The 19,868-nt window shown below is 39.4% G+C and overlaps 1 protein-coding gene across 2 annotated transcripts in view; it reads left to right on the forward strand.

The window, feature by feature from the left end:
* The window catches only part of HMGCR (3-hydroxy-3-methylglutaryl-CoA reductase), a 29,015-nt gene extending 18,015 nt beyond the window's left edge, over positions 1–11,000 (forward strand). For both annotated transcript variants that reach the window (XM_056824758.1, XM_001368706.5), the window contains exons 12-20: positions 1,566–1,760; positions 3,457–3,615; positions 3,748–3,905; positions 5,008–5,113; positions 7,308–7,478; positions 7,776–7,916; positions 8,005–8,163; positions 8,719–8,873; positions 8,997–11,000. In XM_056824758.1, coding sequence (XP_056680736.1) covers positions 1,566–1,760; positions 3,457–3,615; positions 3,748–3,905; positions 5,008–5,113; positions 7,308–7,478; positions 7,776–7,916; positions 8,005–8,163; positions 8,719–8,873; positions 8,997–9,051 — 1,299 coding nt within the window. In that variant the 3' untranslated portion in view covers positions 9,052–11,000. The remainder of the gene's footprint in view (positions 1–1,565; positions 1,761–3,456; positions 3,616–3,747; positions 3,906–5,007; positions 5,114–7,307; positions 7,479–7,775; positions 7,917–8,004; positions 8,164–8,718; positions 8,874–8,996) is intronic.
* The last annotated feature ends 8,868 nt before the right edge of the window (positions 11,001–19,868 follow it).

Here is a 19,868-nt window from a genome sequence, read left to right on the forward strand (position 1 = left end):
CATGCTAAGTGTTATTTAAACGTGTAAGATCAAATAAATATAGTAAAAACCTGAAATTTCAGAAACAAAATGTTGCTTATTGATAGTGGCATACCTTTTTGCCCTTACTGCCCTTTGAACACAAAGTCTTTCCAGCATGTTTGAAGCTAGCCATGCATAAGACAGAAGATTGTGTTCTAGCCAAATCATGGGTCTAATGTTCAGTATAGTGTTTATTTTGGTGGGGGTGAGTTTTTCTTAAACACGGAGCCTTCTTCTTTAATACCTGTGTAAGTTATCTTTCCTATCTTATCTCTAGGCCTAGGAAAAAGCACAGTGCAATTATGGATTTTACTAGGTACTTAAACAAAAACATAAGGTAATAATACCCTACATTTTTTGTAATGCTTCATGCTTTTCGATTTTTTTTTTCACATTCACAATCTCATTTGAGCCTTAAATTAGTTCTATTCACACTACATTATACTCCCTCTTCTGTTATTACATGTGGGGAATTGGACCCATTAGCCTGGCATGCATTAGTAGTATGATTCCAACTCTTTGGACTAATTAGTAGAATGTAAGTTTCCTTTTTTCTTGGTCACACAAAAGGACATATTCTGAGATTTTTGACTTCCATTATATACTAGTTTGTTGGTCATTTAGCTGCTAGATTTATTTTCTTTAAAAACAGGAATCAGTTTTGGTAAACTTATACTTGATGGATATGCTTTAATTAGGGGTACTGGCCATGATGTATGAAATTATATTCATTTGCGTTACTGTGAGTCCGATGTCCAAATTCCATTAAATGGCTGTCTTGATATTAGCCAAAAAAGATCATCTATTAAATCTTGTTAAGGTCTGATAAGAGGCTATCCTGCTTCATGATTCCTGTGAGCATCACTCATATACTTGAAGTGCCAAATAACTCTCTCCAGTGGTGCTAATTTAGTGAAAATGTAGCCCAATTTTTGCGTTTTCCTTCTGTCTTCCCTTCCCCTTCATCAGATCCCCTTGGATAACATCTAAACTCCAGAACATGCATATATATACTTTACTCCTGAAATCTTTTTCTAAAGCCTCCTCATGGGGTGGAGGTCACCCTGAATTCTGGGAGGCTATGCCAGCAAAAACTGTAGTGGCTTCTACCAAGCTGGTAACAAATTAACCCTAAAACCACCTTTAGCTCATTTCAAAGGCCATCGGCAGGCTAATGAAGTGAAAGGATTTTTAGATGGAATACCTTGCAAAGCCCATCAGTTGAGTTAGGTTGTAATTTCCTTCAGTAGAGGAAACACACAAAGATGGTATCACAGTCTTAAGCATAGCCAATGCATATTACTACTGCCAAGCCATGTACATCATTCTTTGTAAAGAATAGAAATGGTATATTGGTAAATGCCAGGTACTTCTAAAATAACAATGATGTTTTTATATGCTAGTATTATGCTATGTTATCACTTTAATCTTTAAACTTTTTTATACAGCAATATTAAATGGCTTGCTATGGATAATAATGTAAGGGAGGAGATTTAAAGTTTTTTAGTGTATTTTTAAAATTTTTCTGCCCCCAATTTTTTTAGAAAGGTGCAAAATTCCTCAGTGATGCTGAGATCATCAGATTAGTCAATGCTAAGCATATTCCATCTTACAAATTGGAAACTTTGATGGAAACACATGAACGAGGTGTATCTATTCGCCGACAAATGCTGTCAAAGAAGCTTCCTGAACCATCTTCGTTGGAGTACTTGCCATACAGGGATTACAATTACTCTTTGGTAAGTAGATGTTCTGTGTTTTGTGGCTTTCAAAAATGTTTTCTTCTTAACTGGACTAAATAGTATAATTATATGTAAGGGGCACCTAGGTGACTCAATGGATGGAGGACAGGCCTAAATATGGAGGTTCTGGGTTCAAATTTGACCTCAGACTACTTCCTATCTGTGTAACCCTGGGCAAGTCACTTAATCCCTGTTGTTTAGCCCTCACTTTTCTTCTGTCCTGGACCCAATACACAGTATTGATTCTAAGATGGAATTTAAGGGTTTTAAAAATAAGTTATATGTAGAGTTTTTTGGGTGTAAACAGCAAATACTCTCTAAAGTAGTATTGATATCATTTGATACTGTACCTATGATACAACATTAAAAACACAGTATTTCTCCACACTCCACGACTATTATATATAGGTATATACATATCTACATATATACCTCAAACAAATATTTTCTGTTATTGAGTAACTGATCATGTACATAGATCAATTGTAGTTGTATTCGTTATGTGTATATTACACTGACATTTTTGAGCACATATTTCCTTTCATTGATTAGCTGATACATGCACATGCATATACCAGTTACATATATGTATATATGCACATATACATGTTATTCAGTAAGGGGGGAACATTTTCTATATGTAGATCTATTGATTTATCTATATAAAAACACATGCTTATATTTTAAATAGGAAAGTTTAATTTTAATCCAAAGATATTTAGCCTTTTAAAAATCCATTCTAGTTATTTTGGCAGAGCTCATTAACTAGATGGAAATCTAAGCTAATTTTTAATGAGTCTGATTGTTTGACCAGATTAAAGAGTTGATGATTTGACCTTTTTTTGTTCTTATACTTCTCACAACTGTGGCATTGTTTCTAGATGAAATGTTAAGATTTAGGAAAATTCCTCAGGATTGAAGACTTAAAAAATGAGATGTTGAAAGAGAATAGTTAGAATATCACACTTATAATAATCTCTTTTTTCTTCTCTGTCTGTTCTTACAGTGTTAAGAGAGTTAGTTTACATGTAAAATGGTTTGGGATTAGAAAGTGAAACATAAATGAAACATAAACTTATAGATTGCTAATCCTTGAAATTTTCTATTTTCTCCACCAAAGTTTAGAGAATTTAAATAGCAAGTGGTTCAAGAAGTTACCTCATTTTGAGTTGTGAGGAGGACTTGGCTTATATGATTATGGTATATTATTTTACTATACACTTAGTGCAAAGAAAATTATTTGAAGTAAGGACTTGGTTTTAAATCCCCTGTTCTGTTCCTTACGACCTGTGGGAACTTGTATAAGTTTCTTAACTTCTCTGGGTCTCGGTTTCTTCCACTATAAAAATGATGGGGCTTTGGACTCAAATGGGTTCAAATCCTAGCTCTTATTTACTACTTGTATGACTGAGCAAATCATTGGACTGGACTTCGTTCCCCATCTGTAATGGGGGGAGCTGTTGCTCTAGATTCCTATTTAGCCTTTATACTCTGGATCTATGATGTGTAAAAATGAACATACAAATTCTTTCTGGTTTACATCTATAATAACAAACTAAAATAAAATTAATGTAAAAATTGAATTGAGTGTAAATTGAAAAAAGGTGCATATTCAGAAAATGGCAGTAGTATATAATTGAATGTGTGTAACTACAATCCCTTCAGTATTTCATAACCTCCTTTGACCTTTTAGGTGATGGGAGCTTGCTGTGAGAATGTTATTGGATACATGCCTGTCCCTGTTGGAGTAGCAGGGCCCCTCCATCTGGATGGTAAAGAATTCCAGGTCCCAATGGCCACAACAGAAGGCTGTCTTGTTGCCAGTACCAACAGGGGTTGTAGAGCAATATGTGTAAGTAACTTCTTCATTTGCCCCTTGGCAAGGCAGTCAGGGCAAACTTTGGGATAGGCAGAATTCTTTTCCTTATTTAACATGGATCTTTAGTAATAAATTGTCTAATTGGTTTCTTATTTCCTGATTTAGCTTGGTGGAGGTGCAAGTAGCTGTGTTCTAGCAGATGGAATGACTCGAGGTCCTGTAGTAAGATTTCCTAGTGCATGTGACTCTGCAAATATGAAGACCTGGCTTGAAAGTCCTGAAAGCTTTAAAATAATAAAGGAAGCATTTGACAGTACCAGCAGGTGAGGGGGATGGTGGGGTGGGGTGGGGAGGGAGAGGAAGAGAGAACGTGTGTTGAAAGACAGTTTTGGAGGGGGTGGGATTATTTCAGTTTGGGGCCTGATGGAGGTGTCACTGGGATGGCCAGGTGAAGCAAGTAACAGGTACTTGAAACTATGGATTGGAAGTGAGGGGGAAGTGCTTGAGGAGTCATTTTCATCTGCATAAAGGTGATAAAGGAAGCTTGGGAGAATACCAGGTGAAAAAGGATAAGAAAAAGAAAGAGATCCAAAACAGACCCTGGAGAATGGACGCTTGTGTTTAAAAGGCAAGAGGATGCCAAGGAGCCAGCATATGTGACAGCAAAGCACCTCTTAGAAGTAGGAGAAACATGAGAGTTGAGTGCGAAGGCTATGTAGTCCTCTAAAGGAAAACAGACTGAAGAAGAATCTGAAAGCTCTCTCTTGGAAGAGGTTGGGGTGGTGGTGGGAGTCCTACATGGGTGTGAACCATTGCATATAATGTCAAGTTTTGTTTTTTTTTAATGAATTGATTGTATTTGCTTAATTTTTTTTTCTTTTAAGAAAAACTTTGTTACAAGGGATGGCTCTCTGGGAGTGTGGAAAGATGGAGTGATAAAAGAAAAAGGCTAGGTGATATTAAAACAAAGGATATAATTATTTTAAAAAATAAAGTATAAGAGTCAGCAGTATCATGTTGCAAAAGTCAACAAGATAAAGAGGAGTGTGATAGATCAGATTTGGAAATACACAGCTGATTTTTTAATTTGTACTGTGCAGTTACTGTGTGATTGCCTGGTCGGTTTTTAGTATTGAAGATGGAAATTAGAAAATGAAATCTCTGTATAAAAGTAAATACTTGGGAACAAAGCAAAGTTGATGCCACTATTTTTCATTTTCTTTGCTTGTTGATAAAATCTGTCTGTGTGCTTCATCTGTGATTGAGACACAGTTGCGGCAGTCTCTGGCTCTCACTTGGTTACAGAAGAGCTTATTGATCGTTTGAGTTTCTTTGGGCCTCAGGTTACTTGTCTAGGAGAGTTTGAAGTAGATCGGTCCTACGGTCCCTTTCAGCTCCAATGTTCTTTGGTGATTTCATTTATAGATTTGCACGTCTCCAGAAAGTTCACATTAGTCTGGCTGGTCGCAATGCCTATATCCGTTTCCAGTCCAGGACAGGTGATGCCATGGGGATGAACATGATTTCAAAGGTATGCTCGAGTTAATGTGACCAGTATATTTGACCTCAGAGTTCTGTACCCATCACCTAGTGGGGCACATTAAATGGCCCTCTTCAATTCCAATTTCTTTATACTTGTTGAGTTTGACTTGTGTCGTTATGTAGTATCATTTCTACACAGCCACAGTAGCACTCTGTGCAGAAACTGATTGGGCAGAGGATTTTGGAGTGAATACTTCATAGTTGTATTCCTTAAACTTGGACACTAACCTCCAAATAGCTTTTTTTTTTTTTTTAGCTCTTAACAACTCTAGAACAGAAGGGCGGGGGCTAGGCAAACAGGGTTAAGTGACTTGCCCAGGGCCCCACAAATAGGAAGCTTGAGTCACAGTCTGAGGCCAGATTTGAACCAAGGTCCTTCCAACTCCAGACTCTAGCTCTCTGTCAGCTGTCCCTGCTTTCTTATTACTATATAGAATCTTTCTCTTCCTTTATAAGATAAAACTCCTGCACCATCTTCTGCATGAAGTCTCAACCGCCAGTGTCCTTTCTTTCAAACTTCCTTGTATTTAACCACTATCGATTTGCATTTAACTATATATTTTTGTAAGTACTTGTCCCCTCTTAGAATGTAAAATTCTTGCAAGTGGGTGTTGTTTCATTCTTCGTAGACATCCTTATGTCTTCAGAACTTGGCCTTTGCTAGTATTTAGTAAATGTTGATTTAGGAGACTTTGAGGTGTTCTTAAAGTGTCATCAGCATGTGTTGCTATTTGCCTATATCATTCCCTCCCTGTAAGACTGTATTTGACTCACATTTTATTTTCCCAACATGTCTTATTCTACTTAATAATGAAATCTGTGCTGGTTGGGCCAATGATTGATTTTTGCTGGTCCTATTTCATAATGAAGTCATAGAAAAGCTAAGTCTACAGGCCTTTAAAAGTGCCAGTAGTGTATATTTACTCTGAGCATCAGTCAAAATATAGGACTATTTTTCCTATAAGCCACCTAGTATGTGTGAAATATTTCCTGTGTACTAAAATTCAGTCCTTGGAATTTACAGTCATGTCAGAGAGAGAAGACAAAAATGCAGATAATAGTATAAATGAAAATGTGATGGATCCTTCCAGTAGGGGGCATCAGGAAAGAATTCATGAAGGAGATACTTGCCGATTTCACTCCCCTTTTAAAAGGAGAGCAGATTTCAGTAGATGGCAGTGGGGGATAGCTTGAGTATAGGTATGGAGGTTAGGCTGGGGTCGGGGGACAAATAAGACCGTAGTTTTAACTTTTTTGAAGCTTCGTAGCTCAGGCCCCTGGAGATAATAGAAAGGCTTAAAGATATAATTTATTCAGTGCTCATTTTTTTAGGTTCAAGCGAGTCATTTGTTCCTTTGTGACACTTGTACATAGCACTGCAGTATTTCCTGAGTCACTGTTCAAAGTGTGTTCCTAGCTACCTGCAAAGAGTTGGACACATTTACTCTGCCCTGGAAGAAAAAGAAAAGTGATTTAAGCTTAATTTAATAATGGACACAGGCTTATATGCCTAGTTATTGGAATAGTTCATAAAAACAGCTGTTTATTCTTCATAATTAATATACAGACTATATTTTGTTCAGGTGGCCATGTGTACAGTGCTGCTTCCACTAAGGTGGTACCCTGGTAGGGTAGGCAGTAAGAATATTTTTGTGAATATTGGCACCACTAGAGCCCTGTGCTCACATCTTTGTGTGGGATTGAGGGCTCTCAAAGGCTTGGACAGCAAAGCCCACGCTTTGGCAGGTCCTATGAAGCTCCAAAGGCTTCAGGCATGATTTGTTCAGGGAGTAGCCTTGAAGTAGCTCCAGAAGGAAGAATTTGGGAGTCACGTCCGTTTTCAAAGACAGGTTCTAAGTCTTCATAGAAGGGTTGTGATCTTTGGGAAAGGGGAGCTACACTTATGGAAGACAAATTTCATCAGTATGAAGGACTGTGCTCTTGGCGAATACGAATTTCGGCCCATCTCTGGTTTTGGTACACTAAAGAGGAATTTGATTCCATGTTTTCCTGACCCAAAGGCTAGTATTTTGTCCCTTATCCTACTCTGCCTCTGGAGGAGGCTTCTTACAGCAATGATTGATTCTTGAAGTACTTAACTATTGTTTCAAGGCAAGTCTGTGAGTGAGCCTAAGGAAAAGGCAAACATGTGGCTTAATGTTTTATTTTTTTTTTCCATTAAGGGAACAGAGAATGCACTTGCAAAACTACGTGAATTTTTTCCTGAAATGCAAATTCTAGCTGTTAGTGGCAACTACTGTACAGACAAAAAACCTGCTGCTATAAACTGGATAGAGGGAAGAGGGAAGTCTGTTGTTTGTGAAGCTGTCATTCCAGCAAAGGTTGTCAGAGAAGTAAGTAATTGAATCAGATTCAGATGCTATTTTATATTCAGAAAAATTTGATTCATTTGTGGGAGAATATTTAACACCAAAGATATATAATTTCTTACTATGCCTGTACGGCCATATGACATGTAATAATGGTTTCTGTGTAGGTGGGGATTCATTCATTAGGGATAGAGGTCTGCTCTCCCTACTTCGTAGGGCCTGGGTAATATACTCTTTTGACTGGCATCTCTTTTGCAAAAAAACAGGCAAATAATGAAATCTCTTGAGTGAGAATTTAAAAATACTTGTTTCTTTTCTTAGGTTTTAAAAACTACTACAGAAGCTTTGGTTGAAGTTAACATAAACAAGAATTTGGTGGGCTCAGCTATGGCTGGTAGCATAGGAGGCTATAACGCACATGCAGCCAATATTGTAACTGCCATTTTCATTGCGTGTGGGCAGGTAAATTCTCTGAATTGGTTTTTGGTTCTGTTTTACTTGGAATCTGGGGGAAGTGGTATTAAACATCTCAATCCTCTTCCTTTTTAAGGATGCAGCACAGAATGTGGGAAGCTCTAATTGCATCACTCTTATGGAAGCTACTGGACCCTTAAATGAAGATCTGTATATCAGTTGTACTATGCCTTCCATAGAAATAGGAACTGTTGGTGGAGGAACTAACCTGCGACCGCAGCAGGCCTGTTTGCAGGTATAAAAACCACATGTATTGGGGGTATAGCTAGGTGTCTTGGTGGATTGAGAGCCAGGCCTAGAGAGGGGAGGTCCTGGATTACCATACATTTCCCAGCTGTGTGACCCTGGGCAAGTCACTTAAACCCCATTGCCCAGCCATTATCATTCTTCTGCCTTGGAACCAATAGCCGGTATTGATTCTAAGATGGAAGGTATGCCAAGCAGTTTCCCTGAATTTATTTTGTGAATACAGAATGCAGCCAGGTTCCAGCAGACTGGATTCACCTGAACACTTTCATCACCGTCTTATTTTTTTCCCTATAAACCTAACAAGCATGTTTACACATGCCATGCTAACCAAGCTTCTTCCTGAGGTGTCATCACTTAAATTCTAGAACTAGTAAGCATAGTTTTAATTCTCTTGAATGTATTGCTAGCTACAAAGTGGATTCACATGACTGTCAGATCCATGTTTTTGTGCTATTGTAATGTCTTAAATAGACACCCTCCATAGCCTCCATGAGGCCTGTTTGGTAGGATTATAACAGTAAAATATATTCTCTGGCCACAGATGCTAGGTGTTCAAGGAGCATGCAAAGACAACCCAGGTGAAAATGCCCGTCAGCTTGCAAAAATCGTGTGTGGTACAGTTATGGCCGGGGAGTTATCACTGATGGCTGCATTGGCAGCAGGACATCTAGTCAAAAGCCACATGATCCACAACAGGTAGGACTGCAACGTCCAGTGTGTCTTTCTCCCTTATAAATCGTATCAGATTTGGAGTTTAAAGAGAATAATCTTTGTGTTCCAGGCATCTTGTTTCTCATCCTTTTGTCCTTTCTACTCTAGGTCAAAAATAAATCTCCAAGATCTCCAAGGAATCTGCACCAAGAAGGTAGCTTGAGTGTCACTGAAGTTCTGAACTCAAGCACTCTCATGAGAATGGGATCTTAAGGACTATGTAGAAAATCTGTGAATTAAAAAAACAACACTTCAGTGCAATGTCTTGTCTAGAGGACAGCGAGACATGTTCAGGGAGGCAGCTGGCTTCAGTGGTTCAAGATGACTTCTCTAAGAAGAGTTTCTTTTCCACATCTGACAACAGTTTAGTGTTCTGCATACTTGTGTTTGACCAAAAGATATCATCTTGGGTATTAAAGCATCAAAGTGCCACAGCTAGTGAATACCATGTTTGAAGCTAGAAAAATAATTTTTGAATTTGGTGAGATTCACAAATATGCAAATTTCATGGTGATCAATGGGAGATTTCCCCCCTCCCAGGTAGAAAACAGAACTTTTAACCTAAAAAGAGTTCATTTGCATTATAGTAAATCTGAACATCTCACTGATTTTTTATATGCTAATTATTAAGCTCAAGTTAACTTTAAGAAAGAGTTAAAAGTTTTTCATTGTATTCCATTTGGTGCCGGTCTAGTTCCATTTTTAACAACATTTAACCATGATACTTATGAAGAAATAGTTTTTGGGGATCTCTCTTTTCCCCCTTGGCAGTCTACAGAATAGTGTGCTAAACATAGTATGTAACAGTTGTGTGTCAGAAGTACCAAAAAAAAATCACTGTTTCCTCATACAGGCTATCGAGTTCCTTTTTAGAACTTACTATGTCCAGATGCAGTTGGCTGTTACAGGCCAGTCTGTGTAAAGCTTTAGCAAACACAGGAGAAACTTTGAGCCACTTCCCTTAGAATTTAAACGTATCAATTCCAACAGATGTTTCTCTTTAAAAAATCAAACTTTTAAAGTAGAGTTGTTTAGATGAGGGTGTTTCATAGGGTCAGATGTAGGGTCAGGGCATCTCTGTACAGCTCAGAGCCTGAGAAACACGTTTGTCGGGGGAAAGAGATTCTTCCTCTAAGCCAGTTTTCTTAAAAGAAAGTTATTGTAATTTATTTAACTAAAGTATTCCAGATAGTTTTTTTGTAAACTATTGTATCAAACTGTATATGTTGTAATAATGCCTCTGATGCTGGGAGTTTATTGAAACTGTCAAATAAATACAAATCAAATTGTACATTGAAAAAAATACTAGAGCTTGGGGAACCTACGAATGTAATGCTGTCCAGAAAGGCCCTGGCCTCCTTGTTGTAGCATTTCTAATGAGGGAGAATGAACAGGACTTAATCAGCGAGCCTTCCAGCCAATGAAGTAGCTGCGAGGATGAGCACCAGAGGGGCAATGTACCTTTTTTCCCCCAGGAGCCTCGAAGTTAGTAATTGCAGAACACTTGACACAAGGCTTTTTGGTGGTCCCACAAAAGCAGTTTAAGCCTGTCTGGGGATGAAGAGAGATGGTGTATTTTTTTTTAAACATTCAAGTTTTATATAAATGAAAAAACTCCTTATTTTGTATTATGTCTATTCTAACGTTGTAAATGTCGGTCTTATTACGCTGATGTCTGATGTAGGAGATTGACTGTGATACATTCCAGTGATGCTGTAGTAGCATGTAATACCCAGTTTGTACATGGAGTTTAAGAGCTGCTTCTTGTTACTGGCTATTTTCAGCCAGTGACTGACTTATTTATCTGAACTTTTCATTGGATTGACAGTGAAAGGTTAGTTCAGTGTTCATTTTGGTGAATGTAACTTACCAGCCGTTGTCTTGCAGAATTAACATTTTGTACAATTACTAAGTTGTATACATTTTGGTACAGAATTTTTTTTTTCCAGTTTCAGTAAACAATGAAAACTTATAAGTTAATTCTCATCAAGTGTAAGTAGTGACCTTTATTGATTGAATCACACCAGGCCAGAGGATTGAGTGACATAAAGACAGCATTTAGTACAGTGGCTTGAAGAAAGTAGGCATTCAATAAACCTTTGTTAAGTTTAATTGTATTATTGTACTCAGTCAACAGTCATTATTAAGTGGCAGGCATTGTGCTGTATGTGCTAGGCATACTAGCTTTTCTGCTCTTAAAGCTACTTATATTATTTTAATGAAATACTTTTCATTAAATATTTCCCACTTAACATGTAAAAGATTTACTATTCATTTAAAAAAAAATGTTGAGTTCCACATTCTCTACCAGCAAGCAATTGGGTATTATATTGATTCTACGCAAAGTCATGCAAAAAACTCATCAATTTTCACTCTTTCTCTTTGGAGAAGATCAAGAGCCCTGTTTTCATGAGCCCTCGAGAATTGGCTTGAATAAGAGTTGCTAAGTTACAGCTGATCATCTTCACACTGTTGCTGTTACAATGCTCTGGTTCTGTTCACTTCCATTTTGTATCCATTTTTGTGTGTCTTCTGATGTGTTTCTGAAACTGCTGCCGGCCATTTCTTATAGCATAAGAGAACTCCATCACAGTCATATGATGACCATCACTTGCTTAGCCATTCCCCCATTGATGGACATCCCTTCAACTTGTAACGGCCATACAAAAAGAGCTGCTGCCAATATTTTTGTACAAATCAGTCCTCTTCACATTTTGTTGATCTCTTTGATCAACAAAATGATTCTAGGTGGTAGTTGTTTTCCTGTGTAGTTTTATAGCCCTTTGGAAATGGCTCCAAATTGTTCTCCAGAATGGTTGGATTCGTTTAGAACTCCAAGGGTGGATTAATGTGTCCCATTTCCACATCCCCTCCAGCATTGGTTTCCCTTCTTCATATTAGGCAATATGATAAGTGTGAGGTGGTATCTCAGAGCTGTTTTAATTTACATTTATCTAATAAGTAGTAATTTGGAGCATTTTTTCCCACATGAATCGATAACTGATTTCTTCTGAAAACTGTTTATTCTTGGACCATTTATTATGGCTTATGTTTTTGTAATTTTGGCTTGGTTCCCTATATATTTGAGAAATGAGGCTCTTATCAGAGAAACTTGCCTTAAAATTCTTTCCCTTGTTCTGTGTTTCTTCTAATTTTGGCTGCATTGGTTTTGTTTGTACAAACTTTAATTTCATGTAATCAAAGTTACTCATTTTCTTCTGTGTGATCCTTTCCATCTCCTGTTTGGTCATACACTGCCCTCAAACTATATCTGATAAGCACATATTTCCATGCAAGGAGCTTATATATTCTGAGGAGAGCTAACATGGAAACATCCATGTACAGAAGAAAATATAAAGTTTATAAAAGAATCCTCTAGCAGCTGACAGAAAAAACCTGCAAAGGTTGGGGTTTTGGCTATCTGGAAAGAATTTAGAGAGGGCAGAGCATCTCGAGGCACGGGGATGATGGAGGGAAGTTTCTCAGAGCCTCTGCACTGTCACGTCTCTGCTGTAAGTGCCAGAACTCCCAAGCACGAAGAATTATTAGCATTTTAATATTGCTTACTCCAAACATGCCACTGGGTCTGTGAGCTTGCATCCCTGCCCCATTCGTCTCCACCTCTCCGGCTGCTGGAGGTCTGCCAGTGGTAGCAGTCCAGCGCTGAGGCTTTTCCCTTTCCCTGGGACCCAGCCTTTTACTCCCTCATGGTGGATTCCACTTTCCTGCCTCAGACTGGGCTGGCTGCCTGGTGGATTTCCTTGGTAAACTGATGAAGGAACTCCTGAACTCTTCCTGCTTCAGGCTGCCTCTCCACCTGTTGCTATCTCTTCCAAGTTACAAAAAATAGAAAGTGGCATCTTATCATGGGCACCCTCAAAGGCAAAAGCTACCTCGAAAGTAACGCTGGCCATCTTCTGTTCATTAGTTAGCACTAAAAATGGATTCAGGTTTCCTGATGCAATTATGGCTTCATTAAAATCCTAGTGCCAAGTCTTGAGCTTGACTCTATACTCTAGTCTGTGCATTTGGCTCCCGTAATCTCCAGTGTCTGTCCCCACCTCCTTACACCTACAATCTCCTGAGCCTTAGGACGACCCTGTCAGGCGGTAGGTGCTCCAGGTCTCACCTCAGGCAGGAGGGCTTAGCTGGCAGGTTCAGTAACTTGCCCAAAGTCGTGGCTGGGGCAGGGGGTGGGGGGAGGGGGTCAGAGGTGAGATTCCAACCTACATCTCCCATGCCTGTCCAGACCTGTTTGTTCTAAGACACTTATTTAAAGAGGCTAGCTGAAAAACATTCCCCTCCTGGATGAGGCAGCTAGGAAGCCCAGGGGTATCCAGAAGACATCTTCATGAGTTCAGATCTGGCCTCAGGCACTTTCACTAGCCTTTTGAAAGTGACTTTCACAAGTCACTTAACCATGTTTGCCTCGGTTTCCTCATCTGTAAAATGGGCTGGGGGAGGAAATGGCAAACCACTCCAGTATCGTTGCCAAGAAAGCCACTAAATGGGGTCACAGAGTTAGAGGTGACTGAACAAACACATTGGGGTTAGAAGAGGGAACAAGGTGATGAGAATAGGCTTCGCAGGGCCTCTTCCTCTAGAATTAGGCGAGAGGGGAGCAAAACGAACATGTCAGGTTCATTTAGTGCCTGAACTTTGTTTTTCTCTAACAGGAATTGATGGTGGCAGCCAGGTAGCCCCGTGGCTGGATTGCCAGGCCTGGATTTGGGAGGACCTGGGTTCAGATTCAACCTCAGATACTTTTCAACTGACCCCGGGCAAGCCCCTCCCTGCTCTTCTGCCTTGGGAACCAATACTTAAATATTCCAAAACAGAAGGTGTTGGGGGAAAAAAATGAACCGGTGTTCCCACTACTTTGTAATAAGAGTCCATCACTATAGCAATGATGGGATGTCCCACTCCCAAAGGGCCATTTGTTTTAGTTCTTAATTCAATGGGAAGGTGCAAGAGAACTCTAGTAGCTCAGGACTGTGGAGCCTTTAAGATAGAGGGGGAAAGTGATGGAGCCAGCTAATGGCTCACAGGTAACAGATTGGATATTGACGGCAATGCAAAGCTCAATTTGATTGGTATTTGGAGAAGAGGCCTGTAGAGGTCCACTAGGAATTTACCCTGGTTTGCATATTCTCCTTAGATTGTTTCTAGCACTTTTTTCCAAACTGGGTCTAAAAATCCAAAAAGAACCCCCCCCCCTCCCGTGCTCTGGGTGGATATATCTGATGGGATAACGGAGAAGGCCATCCCTGAATTCAGGAGTTCTCTTTCCTGTCTAGGGCAGAGTAACAAGTTGCAAGTTGAAGGAAACGGCTCAGAGAATGAGAGGAAGATTGAATAGTACCAGAAAGTACACGGTGAGGTCCTTTTCCGTGTCTGAAATAGACACGTAATTAACAGAGCGATCACTCGGTGTAGCAAGTCTCTGGACAGAGTGTGGCTCTACTCTGAAACTAATGTTTAGAAGATGGGAACTGAGGGGGACCAATAAAAGAATATACCTTGTACGAATGCCAATTACAGCGCTGGGAAAAGTAACAAAAGGTGTGCTCAGAGCTTGGAGGGAATTCCTGTGTGCCGCAACCACGTGCCTGGCTTTGTTTAAAAAAAAAAATGGAGAATTTTGTTCTGGAATGGACTAGACGACCCATACTTGGTTCTACATAGTATGTTCTATTGACCCAAATTTCCTCTTTAAGTATTTATGTTTGTAGTCAAGTATTCCAAAGAAGGAAAGATTAGATGGGATGGTTGGGACTAAGAGCGGAGAAGATGAATTACGACGAATTTTGACCAGAAAAATCACTTGTTGGGCACGTCCACTGCCACTTGGATGCGAGCAAGAGGTGACTCAGTCCTGTCATGGTGTAGTAATAACTTCCTTCCCTGAGGGTCATCCTTGTAGGCATTCAAATGCCACCCAAACAAGAACAAGACCACCAGCTGCCTCTCCTCCCAAGGAGTGATAAAAGTGGTTTTATAAGTCACAATTTTATCTCCATCTAAGAGATAATCTTGCAGCCCTTGAATCTACTCAGAAACACAAAGCTGGGTAATGGAGAGGTCTCATTCTCCATTTGTTTAAGGAGGGTGGATGGCCAGAATTTCAAATAAATGCAGGTTGCTCTCCTTGGAGGTTGTACATTTGTTTTTCAGTTGTGTCCCGCCATTACTTCATTGGGAGTTTTCTTAGCAGAGGTACTGGGGTGCCTTGTTATTTCCTTCTTCAGCATATTTTACAGATGAAGAAAATGAGGCCCAAAGGGTCCAGGGTCACATTGGAAGTATATCTGAGGCCAGATTTGAACTCTGGAAGATGCGTTTCAGGTCCAGAAGCCTGTCATTTATTCTATCCTAGTTGTCCTGTTTGCTCAGACACACATTTAAGTGAACATCTGAGGCAGAACTAGAATCCAGGTCTTTCTGACTCCAAATTCAGTTCCTCTATTGACTGTGCCCCAACATCTAAATAGAGAAAATAGGTTGTACCATCCACACAAGTTAAATAGGATGAACAGGATAAAAAAAAATTACTGATTCAGCCTGTAATTATCAAAGAACTCTAAATTGGCTATTTGTACATGCCTGGGATGGCATGAGAGGGGTAGGAATAGTCTGACCACAAGAAGCATCTTTCTGGTTCCATTTCTGAGGTGTTGAATGTGGTATGTAACAAGAGGATGAATGAAATGAATCAGCAAGTTGTAGGAGTTTCATCTGCCCAGCAACAAGAGGACCTGGCCCTTCCCTTCTCCTGCTGCTTTCAATCTCAGTAAGAAAGGCAAGAAGTTAGAAGCTGGACAGCAGGACAAGCCTCCTACCTCTATTCCTCCCCCAACAGCCCCCGAAACTGGTACTCGAGCAGGAGTAATACATAGACTTTATAGCCAAAGCCTAGGACCATGTTGGTGAGCCTGTGGTACATGTGCCGGAGGGAGCTGCTACCCCCTTCCACCATGCCCAAGGACATTTCTCCCATCACTTGCCCCTCTGCCCAATGGGAGTGCTTCCTCCTACCCTATCTGGGTTAAGGGGACAGCTGACATGGGGTGTGAGGATGTAGCTTGGGCACTTGGTTTCTAAAAGGTTCGCCATCACTGCTCTAAAGTAGAGGAAAGCAACAGAACCTTGCTTGGTTATCTCCAGATGCCTTCCCTGATTAGCTCTTCAACCCAGGCCCCTGGTTGATGAACTCTAGACTCTGAAGAAGCAGATCAATATAAAGAGGAATGTCTTCCTGGCCCAATCCCTCCTCTCCCCCCTCACACCACTTGGCCTTAAGGTCTGTTGAGTGGTGTGATCTAAAGCAGAAGGGTGCTGAAGCCAGGGGGAACTGGCTCTGGAGAGTCACTTGTTAAATTGTCAGTGTATTTACAACCTGTAATATTGGCAAAAAGGACCACAGATCATGGCTTTGAGAGTCAGCTATTAAATATTTACCCAACATAATCCTCAACAAAGAGAGGTGCTAGAGAATTTTCAAATGCACCCTCTGTTCCTTTCAGTAGACATCATAGTTCAGTTTAATAAATCCTTGAGTTTCCCTTCACTTTAATTTCTGAATGTTTTTTCATCTCTTTCCCCTCTCCAAGTTAGTCCTTATAATAAAGAAAAACAAAAGAAAGTGTGTTTTGGGCAGGGAACTATTTATTATTTCCTTCAAGGAACACAATAACAAGTGGCATAGTGGAAAGAGAACTAGCTCTGGAGTCAAGAGGGTTGGTCCAAATCCTGTTCATGATAAGTCACTTAACCTTCTTGGTCCTCAGTTTCTTTATAAAATGAAAGTATTAGACTTAGATGGCCTCTGAGATCCCTTCTATACCCACGATCCTGTGAATGCTCTTGATGGGTTTTGTATGAAGGCAACTCGTTGATTTAGCTCTGGTAATCTGTCAGTTTAGAGGGGGAAACTCTTGGGCCCAAGTTACCCTTCTCAACAACGCTTAGGTCAGGCTATAGGAAGGCAGCTAGCCGAAGGATGGGTAGATGCTGAGAACTGCTTTTAAGCAAGCTGGCCTATGGAAATCACTAGCTTTCATATTAAAGAAAAATACTTTTCTAAAAGGAAGGCGAATCCAAGGGAGAAAGGAGAAGAATTCTTGAAAATATTTTTCCTCCTCTTTTTAAAATTAATTAAAAAAATACTTTTATCATTTTAGTAACCATCTAGATGAAGCTTGATTTTTCTTTCTTTTTTAAAAAAATCCCTTCCCTTCCATCTTGGAATCAATACTGTGAAGTGACGTGCCCAGGGTCACACAGCTGGGAAGTGTCTGAGGCCAGAGCCCAGGACCTCTCTCATCTCTGGACCTGGCTCTCCATCCACTGAGCCCCCCCAGCGGCACCCTCTCCTCTCCTTTTTGGGAATTTGGCTGGAGGTGTTGTAGAAAGGTGTGTTGAAAGGCTAACTGGTTCAATCAAAGCTTAATCTAACTGGAATAGAGCTATTTTCAACCAATACCTCATTCTATTTAGTCCAGTTTCTAGTGGCTATAAAGAACAGATAGCGCTGTACTCTCTCCTCAGTGACAAAGGACTGTTCTCACCAGAGGTGTCCCAGCCAATCACCTCCCATTTCATCATCTCTGCCCAGCTTGTTCTTAACTCTCTGCAGTCCAGTCACACAGGCAGCCTTGGTGTTTGTCTTTCCCTCTTCTCCAGGATTCAGCCTTAACTCTGGAGGCGCTGGAGGAAAAGGATACCAGAGTCTTTTGCTTTTCAAAGACATAAGTCCTAGAAGGAAGAGAAGAATGGCCGCCCTCTTCTTTTTCCTCTCTAAGGCTAACCTGTCCACTGAGGCTCTGGAACTTTCTCATATCCTGGATGATTCTGTGCCTCCACTTTCCTCTCTGGAAGCTTTCTCTCTCTCTTCTGCCTTCATGGTCTTTAAAAAAATGTCTTTATTGTGTTTATTTTTTCCACTTAACACAGTTGTAGTCTATGCAAGTTGTTTTCCTGGCTCTACTTACTTCAAAGTCACCGAAGTCTTTCCAAGCTTCTCTGTCTTCATCATATTTGTCATTTCTTATAGCACAATAATATTCCTTTTCCATAATTAGTGGGCATTGACTTCGTTTTCAATTCGTCGCTATTACCATCACATATGCTCCATTTCAATGATGTACAACAGTTTCAGGCAATCTTAACCTTTCCACTGACAACTCACAACCCCTACCCCTTTTGGCTATCCAGCGGACTGCATATACCTCAACATTTTTTGCTCCTTAACATGCAGTCATATAATTTTTCAAACAAATTTAAATGTTCTCATTGAGTGATATCATCACACAGACCCTGAAAAAATTAACGGCTCCTTCCCCAATCTGTTCTCCTCAGCCTTTTTGAAAGATTTAACAGAGATCACTACCTCCTTGAAATTCAATTCAATGCTTGTTGGGGCATATTTATATTTTGGGGGGGGATGGGGCATATTTTCTGCACAAGTTTCTTTTTTTTTTGGAGAAAAGGTAAAGAAAACAAAGGCCTGTTAATGTAAAGAAATTTAAATTTAAATTTAAAAATATTAAGTGTGCAACACATAATGTCATGGGAAAGATAAAAGAATCTTAAAATCAATTCCCTCAGTGAGAATACAGTTTGGTTCTGATATCAGTGTGAGCTAAAAGGGAAGAGTTAGGAAAGCACTCTGTAATAGAAGTCCTGAATGCCAGGCTAGGGAACTTGTACTTTACTGACAGGAAATGGGGAACTTGCAAGACAAAGAAGTGTCAGGGTCATATATATGCATGAAGAAAGTTGGTTCCCTAATGAATATTGATGCAAAAATTGAAACAAAATACTTTCAAGGAGATTACAATAACATATCACAAATATACACTACAACCAGGTAGAGTACCAGGAATGTAGAGCTGATCTAATATCAAGAAAACTATAAGCATTACTGTTCATATCAACAAAAATCATGATTATAGCAATAGATGCAGGAAAAGCACTGGCAAAATAGAGCATCCATTCCTATTAAAAACACTAGAAAGCATAGGAATTCAAAGAAGTTTTCTTAAATTTATAGGTAGTATCTATCTAAAACCAAGATCAGGGATTATATGTAATGGAAATAAGCTAGAAGCCTTTCCCCAAAAGAGCAAGGGTGAAGCAAGGCTACCCATTATCATTCTTATTATTCAATATTGTACCAGAAATGCTGGCTACAGCATTAATAAAAAGAAATTGAAAAAATAATTATAGGATATTAGGAAACAAAACTATCATTTTGCTGATGATATGGCATAGAAAACCCTAGAGAATCAATGAAAAAACTACAACTAACAACTTTAGCAAAGTTGTAGGATATAAAATAAACACCACATAAGTCATCAGCATTTCTATACATTGCTAACAAAACCTAACAGGAAGTGAGAAAGAGAAATTCCATTTAAAATAACTACAGACTGTATAAACTTCTTCTTGGCAATCTTCCTACCAAGACATGAACAGAATCTCTATGCACATAATTATAAAACACTTTACACAAATGAATTCCTTACCACAAATCTAGACAATTGAAGACCTACGATTGCTCATGGACAGGCTGAGCCAATAGACTAAGAATGACAATTCTACCTAAATTAATTTACTTATCCAGTGCCATACACCAATCAAATTACCAAAGAATTACTTTTCAGAGTTGGAAAAAATAACAAAATTAATCTGGAAGAACAATAGATCAAAATTATGATGGGAATCAATTAAAATATATGAAGGGAGACTAGCAGTACCTAATTTCAAATTATACCACAAAGCAGTCATCATCAAAACAATTTTATACTGGTTAAGAAATAGAGGGACTGATCAGTGGAACAGATTAGATATGTAGTATACAGAAGTAAGTGAGCACAATAACAGTATTTAATAGACCCAAAGACGCCAGCTATTGTGGCAGAAACTCTTTATTTGGCAAAAGCTCCTAAGAAAACTGGAATAGTCTGACAGAAAGGAGGC

This window comes from Monodelphis domestica, chromosome 3, assembly GCF_027887165.1.
Source record: "Monodelphis domestica isolate mMonDom1 chromosome 3, mMonDom1.pri, whole genome shotgun sequence".
Lineage (NCBI taxonomy): Eukaryota > Metazoa > Chordata > Mammalia > Didelphimorphia > Didelphidae > Monodelphis > Monodelphis domestica.